The sequence below is a fragment of the Simochromis diagramma genome, unplaced genomic scaffold, assembly GCF_900408965.1.
Source record: "Simochromis diagramma unplaced genomic scaffold, fSimDia1.1 OVJJ01000681.1, whole genome shotgun sequence".
NCBI classification, from domain to species: Eukaryota; Metazoa; Chordata; class Actinopteri; order Cichliformes; family Cichlidae; genus Simochromis; species Simochromis diagramma.
The window spans coordinates 46,705-54,348 of record NW_024387172.1 but is presented as its reverse complement, the minus strand read 5'-3'; the positions used below and the strand labels follow the sequence as shown (position 1 = coordinate 54,348).

Here is a 7,644-nt window from a genome sequence, read left to right as displayed (position 1 = left end):
TTTGGCTCTGAATTAATAAAGACAAAAATACTCATTTTAGCAGTGTGTTTGATTACAATCGTGGCTAAAAGGTTGTCCAGATATGTATATGACTTTACCTCCTCTGGACCCAATAAGAAATTCCCCTAGCTTAGATCAGATTTAAACTTAAAATTACAAATTAACAAAAATAATTTTGGTGACGATGGCTGAGCTGAAGAAAAATTATTCGGATAAACTTAACATGGTTAAATGAACGTGAATTCAATGCACATTACTTAAAACAATTTTACTTCCTAATTGAAATATAATAAATGGGACAACAGAGAGGAGAGTGGTGTTTCATTACTTTAATTTGACTCCCATAGTTTTTCAGCACAAACATGAGTCAGTCAGCTAGCAAACATAGAACAACAAGGAGAATGGGCACATGCGGGGTGAAATCATAGTGGCAAAAATATTTGGAAAGGAAACCGTTATTTTTATTGTTACTGTCACTCTGTTAGTATTCTGGTATTCATTGGCAAAGGCCATTTCTACTCCACAATGCCGAGTAGTGTGCACAGGACCACTAAAGGACATCAGGGCCTAAGGCCACTCACAAGAAGTCTGTTTCTAATTGTTTGGTCAGAGACAAGGTAGTCAACTTGTTCCTCTTTTAACAAAGGAACAGATGCCGGTCCTGCAGATGGGTGGAAGGCCTTCTACAACCCTCTCCAGCTCCCTTAGAGTAACCGCTTGTCTCCTGGAGTCTGCTCCATGCTCTTAAGACTGCTGGGAGACACAGAAAACCTTCTGGCAGTGGCATAGTTTTGTGGCATCCGGTGGAGTTGGACTGTTTGTGCAACCTCTGTAGGGTCGAGTTTTCACCTCACGCTAAAAGCAGTGAAACTGACCATAACCAAAGGAAAACTAGTAAAAAAGAATAGATGATGACAAAAAAAAATAAATAAATATCAGCATCCTCCACCAATAAAACCATTCCTACTTTTGTGGTTGTCTCATTGTTGGCCCTCTACTGCACCTAGGGTTAATTTCATTTAATTTCATTTATATTAAAGCTGCAGAAACTGATTAACACATAAATATGTACATGAACTGATATTTGTCAGACACTAAATATGTATTCTGTTTATTTGCAAGGAATCTTTATCAAAGAAAACTATTTTTAAAAAGTCTGTTGTACAACATAAAATGCATACAGGAAACATAGTTTACCACTATTTAAAGCATATGAACAAGTCAGGCTATAAAACATTTGGCTTCTCTCAATGAAATTCTCTGAATGAAATATAAAAGAAAAAGTATAACATGAGAGAAGGATATGACTCAGAGAGCATGCTGTGTCTTAGTTTCTGCGCCACACAGGTATTGAAGTTTGTCTGGGAGCGACACCATCACTGCAGGGATGAAGTAAGAACTTGTCTTCCAAGCACTCAGTAGTGAGTTTCAGACACACAAAGCAGAACTCTTTCTGACAGCGAGGACAGATGATGTTCTTGCAGCCTGTTTTGTCGTGCTCCACCCTCTGACCACAGGTGGGACAGGCCCGGATGGAGGGACAGGCATCGACCCCCTGAACTTGAGGGAGAGCGGTAGTCTTGCAGTTCTTGAGAAGTTCGAGGTCGTGATTGATGCATCCATCGTTGTCACAGCGGTCAGAGCGTGGAGCGGTACCTTTCCATGGCTTCAAACACTGCCAGCAGAACTGGGACACTTTGTTCTTGTCAGCTGTGCAGATTGTGCACTGAACATTAAGGTTGGTCAGGTCCTCTCTCTCCACATAGGTTTTGCAACCAGGACACTGTTATGACAAACATTCAAGAATTCATTGTTTTTGGATATAAACTTTCTTTATTTAGAGTCACATGACTGAAACTGATCAGATTGACATTATCCTCACATCAGTGCAGTAAACTTACCAAGTTAGTTTGTTTTTATCATGATGACTAAGAGCAGTGGGGAATTGCTGGCACTGCTTTGACCAAAGATTAATGACTACATTTATACCACCTTTAACCAAAATACTTTTATAGTTACATTTTCCTGTTTTTTTAAGGATTACTTGTAAATATACATTTAAAGAATTCAATAATTTCTGAAACACTTACCATGTGAAAATGTTACCTTTTTTAAGCACAGTTTGAGTACTGTGAGTGGGCCTAAGGGGCCAGGACCTGCTCACTTCAACAATGGGCCTATCCTGATTGCCTCAAATATTTTTTTTCAGGTTATTTTTACTTACTTATCAAAATAAATGTTTAAATAAACAAAAGACTAAAAATGTTTTTCTTTCTAACAAAAAAGTCATTTATCAAGTTATCAGCCAAATTATGGCTGGAGAACGGGAGTGAGAGTTAAAATTTCCGTCTATTTTTTTTCTTCATGACAGCGCAGGTGGTTTTGATTGAGATCATTTATTAAATTTACAGCTCAGTGTGTTGATCCTGCTGTTGATATAAATCAGGGAACAAAGAAAATTATCCCCAAAATAGCCTTTTGTTTTGTAGGAGCAATCATTCTCTACTAAACTCTTAACTAAATGAGGTTAACTTGGACACTTACAGTTTTAAATTCACAGTACTCTGTGGCAGCTAGGAGGGCGATGTTCTCTTCAAAGTACTCCATCTCTTCTGTTGTCAGTACTGCCAGCCTGCGCACCTCTTGGTAGGACCACGCTGCATCACACTTCTGTAGCGTACCATCCTTTAGAGCTGGGCACTTAAATTTGTACTGGCCCTGAAAAAGATGTTAAAGATGTAAAGACATCTAATTGATGTTTTTGATAGAAACAAGTTCTAAACACTGGCACAGCATCAAGATTTTTAATGTTTCCATTTATGTGTTGACTACTTACACTTAACAATTATGATTTTGGTCACCATGGCTAAAAATGTCCATAAAATACAATACAATGTACAATTAAAATAAATAAATGCATATATATGTGTGTGTGTGTGTGTGTGTGTGGTGGTGTGTGTGGTGTGTGTGTGTGTGTGTGTGTGTGTGTGTGTGTGTGTGTTTTAATGAGTTATTTAATTTCCCCATTTATGAACACCTTTCTCACTTTTTGTGTTGGTTACATGGTATAAACTGAGAGTTTTTTTCTTAAATACCTTTTTATGTAACAGAAAATCCTTTTGTTCATGTGTGTATTCACCATACAAAATCAATAGTACCACTGAATAATAACATAAATATCTAAGCCATTAAATGCAGTAATAGCAGGTCAGTGCATTTAGACATGTTCACCATGAACTACTGAGGTTCAAAGTGAGAAGAAGGATGTAAATCCTTTAAAGGAGACCTCCCAGTCTGTATGTGTGGTGTCTGTGGTGTAGGGTTAGTGTAGTGTCTTCACATTTGAGTGACAACTTTCTAAAAGATCCGATGATCTATCTTGTCAAATTGCCATTGTATTTGCCTATTTAATATTATAAATCCATCAGCAACATTTAAATATAAATTTGGATGTCTGGATACAGACATAACCAAAACCTTGCAGAAGTAGATTAATTTTCCTAAGCAAGCTTAGACAAGAAAACTAAAAGTAAAACTATATGAAAACAATGACGTTATTTGGAACCTGGAAAGTACCTGATCCAACAGGCTGCGACACCACCCAGTGAGCGACTCCGGGGTGACGGCATGGCCGCAGGACATCTCTGCTCTGAGACCCTGGTCTCCTTCCACTGGAGCTGAGAGGAACAACAATATGCGCAGACAGTGAAACTCAAACATTGTGCTGCAGCTTTGCCCGAGAACCTACTTTGCGCAAAGGCTCCGACCCCGGAAATTTAGCACACAAGTAAAATGTTTGTATAAATACTACTTCATTTGGTTTAATTGGGATAACCAGTGCATTTATTATAATAATTCCAAATCAAATCACGCACAGTTATTAGAAAGAGCAGAATTAAGGGGCTTCAGTGATGATAACTAGTTGTATTTCTTACGTAGCGGATCCAGATCATCGGGCCTGTTGACGAATCTCAGCGTCGTGTCTCTGGGGTCGTATCTTTTCTCGTCGGTCATTTTAGCTCAGAAACTCTCCGTCCTCTCCGTGGATAAACAATCTGTTTCTGCAGTCAAATTAATTTGTTTTTAACTTTCAGTTTCCCCCAGCAGTTACCAGAAGTCACATGACAACGCTGGTCTGTCTTCTTGCATCTGTATTTCACTTTATTTACTCTTTAAATGTGTCCCTACTGCAACACACCTCAATAAAATTAGTGGGTCATTAGCAAGACTACATCCTGAGGTGGCAACTCCTAACCCAACTCAAATAAATTGAAATAAATGTAATAAAATATAAGTGTTTGGGAAATAATGTACTTCTAAACTACTTTATTGCACCATGTTCGTTCACTCATGAGCTGCTGTAACATTAATCGAATGGCTGAACTGAAGCATGCAGTCAAATTATAAGCTGTGTATTGTGCACAAATGAAATTCGTAGGATATTTTTCGCGCTGCTTCGTTCAATTACTTCATGCTGCCTTCACGATCTTATGTGAATTTCCAATACATCCCAACTGAAAAATATATTCCGAAACCTAATTTGTCGAAGGAGTGCATGTTAATAGGCCCTGGGTTAATCCACATGTGTTTGTGATAAGGAGATATTAGGTGTTCTGCATTCACATTTTTAATAAGTTTCTGAAAAAAAAATAGTAATTTGATAATTTCGAGATTTCCAACACGTAAGCAACATTGCAGACCAGAAGAGAAAGAGAAAGTAATCCGGGGCTTTTAAATTCACTGGATCTGTAGATCGCAGATTGTGTCGGGAATAAACAAAGTAGTTTCGGAAGGAATACTTGAATTAAACGGAAGGTAGGGTTCTATGTGTTGTTGTTTAGTGGTTGCTTAGCGTAACCGGTAAAATATGCGGCTTATTTCTTTTTAAGGAGCAGTTTATTCAGCGGTGCAGAAGTAAAGTGGTTGCAGGATGGCACAGAAAATGAACGGACAGTGCACCAATACATCTCTGGGTAAGATTTCAGAAAATATTTAAAGCTCTTTTGTTTGTTTGTTTTTTGTTTTCATCCTCAGGCGTATTGTTGGAGATGGATATTTATCCAGCGTACAGGAATTTCGATGTTTCGATCCTTTTTTCATTTAGCTTTCATCAACATCCTTATCATAAATTTTTAATAGATAGAACATTGATGAATCACAAATCTCTCTCGGGATCTGAGGTTATGTTCAGATTCACATCAGCAAAAAAAAAACAAAAAAAAAACAGTTGCTCGCACCCATGCTGCCCCGACATCAGCCAGCGCATTTTGGGGATGGCATAGGCACCGATGGGTTTTCTATCGCTTATTTCCTGGGAGTAAGGGCGCCCTCGTTTGCGCGTGCTGCTTGCGGCACTGGGAGGAGAGGGTGGGCTGCGGGGATTCTCTGTCTGGCTGGAGCAGCAGCTAATAACCAACTCGCAAAAAAAAATAAAAACAAACCAACAAACACCAGACATTATGATACAGACTTTTTTCGTTTTTTCGAAATTCTATACGCGAAAAGTGAGCGCGAGAGCCCTCGGTGCGCCTGCTCGCTGCTGAAGTCAAAGTAAACTTGACGCGCCGAGGGCTCTCGCGCTCACTTTTCGCATATAGAATTTCGAAAAAACATCGGTGCAAATTATAAGTCTGTATCATAATGTCTGGTGTCTTCGTGTTTGTTGTTTTGCTTTTCTTTTATTTTATTTTGCGAGCTCCAGCCAGCCAGAGAATCCCCCGCCGCCCCTCCTCCCTGCCACAAGCAGCAGGCGCACCTCGTAAACGGAGGGGCCCTTACTCCCCGCGGTCAAGTGAGCCCTCACTTACGAAGTCACAGTCAAGCTAGCCGCAATAGAAAGCCGATCGGTGCCTATGCCATTGCCAAAATGCGCTGGCTGATGTCGGGGCAGCATGAGTACGAGCAATTTTTTTTTTTTTTTTGCCGATGCCCCACCACGATGCCGCCCCGGGCAACCACCCGTGTCGCCCGTATCAAAAACCGCTACTGCCATTATGTATGCTTGATTTGAAATCCTGAGTTGTGCGAAATCCCAGAAATACACCCTAGACAAAGTGATTCTGTGAACTAAGGTGTAGGTCTATTGGGTTATGTTGTGTGATCCTCGGTTGGGAGATGGGTGTTTCATACTGGAGGGCAAGATTAAATCCAATGAAGGTGGACACGATAAGTTCAAAGCCATCCAGGTGCTCAGATTTAGAAAAAAGAGAAAAGAAGAGGAGGAGAAACGAGCAAAAGACCCATGTAAGGCAGATGTGTCACTGGATAATAGAGCAGGTCATCCTGAAACAATCAGAATCAGAACACTTTAGTAATCCCTATAGGGAAATTATGTGGGTTCCAGTTGGTCCAAGGAAGAAATTGTAAAAATAGTACAAGTAACAGACAACTCCAGTAACAGACTAAACTCATGTTACAGATTTCACACATTTAAGAAATAGCACTAATACATACAGATCACTCATTTATAAATATCAAGAATTAACAGAGGTGATTATAAATAAATATCAATAAAATTGAAAAGAAAATTACAGAGTAGAAAAGAGTGTGTGTAAAAAAGGATGTAACTATTGCAGCAGTGTATTAGATTGTACAGGGAGATGGCCATGGGTAGGAATGACTTCCTGAGTCGTTCAGTGGGGCTTTTTGGTAATCTCAGTTTCTCACTGAACGTGCTTCTGTGACTAGCCGGCATGTTGTGGAGTGGGTGGGAGGTATTATCCAACATTGTCCTTATCCTGGACAACATCCGGCTCTCAGACACCCTAACTGAGTCCAGCTTCATCCCCACAACATTACTGGTCTTGTGGATCCGTTTATTTTGTCTGTTAGTGTCTGTGTCCCTCAACCTGCTGCCCCAGCATGCCAGAGGGAATGTTCACCCATGGCACAAAACAGGCTAGGACTGCCCCTGTGGACAGACACTGGACTCTAAAGAGAGTTTTGCTTGTTCCAAACTGTTGTAGTTTACCAGTTACTGAGGCCACTATACTCCTGGCAATGCTCCAAGCTTAGATGCCCCCGATCTTTGGTTCAATGTAATATAATTGGAGGTTTAAAGGTAGTATTTGGACATATTAGCTCTCTTTTTCCCCTGCACTGTAACATTTTGGTACATTATATAAATTGGGTATGTTGCTTTTTCCCAATCAGCCAACCAAATCAAATGACTGAATTTGACTGAATTGGCAAATGGAGATGTTTTTAGGAGTAATATTAACATTGAAAAAAATACCCAGTTAAACTCCTATATGTAGAACTTGATAAAATAACTGTTTTGGTTTATTTCTCTTTGGGTATTTTATGATCCAGGCTCATGTTTTAAATATATTTCTTCTTTGTATGAATTCTCTCTTCCCATCAGCTAACGGGTATCATGGGCTGATAAACCAAGGATCCACATGTTACTTAAAACAGTGTGCTGCAGGTGCTGTTCAGGACCAAAGACTTCAGAGAGGCTGTGAAAAAGTTTGTTGTCCAGCTTTAAGTGTGATTCTGTATTTATCATATATGAGTTTACGGCTGCATTTGTTAATCACTCATGTTTACTTCCTGTGGCAGGTCTGGAAAAATCCAATCCCCACTCTGAATTCCCTTGATCATGATTGAAAGCCTATTATTTGATGACTTACAGAACTATACAGC

General features: G+C 39.6%; 2 protein-coding genes across 2 annotated transcripts in view; one reads left to right on the top strand and one right to left on the bottom strand.

Moving 5' to 3' along the window:
- The window catches only part of LOC120744663 (ankyrin repeat domain-containing protein 12-like), a 51,753-nt gene that overhangs the window by 9,780 nt on the left and 34,329 nt on the right, over positions 1-7,644 (top strand). The gene's annotated exons all lie outside the window — the stretch shown is intronic.
- LOC120744666 (probable E3 ubiquitin-protein ligase ARI5) lies at positions 1,250-4,119 on the bottom strand. Its single transcript, XM_040049178.1, has 4 exons — positions 3,936-4,119; positions 3,577-3,677; positions 2,545-2,718; positions 1,250-1,783 (listed from the first exon to the last, which is right to left on the bottom strand). Exons 1-4 carry the CDS (start codon positions 4,012-4,014, stop codon positions 1,328-1,330), a joined length of 810 nt encoding a protein of 269 aa, XP_039905112.1. The 5' UTR covers positions 4,015-4,119; the 3' UTR covers positions 1,250-1,327.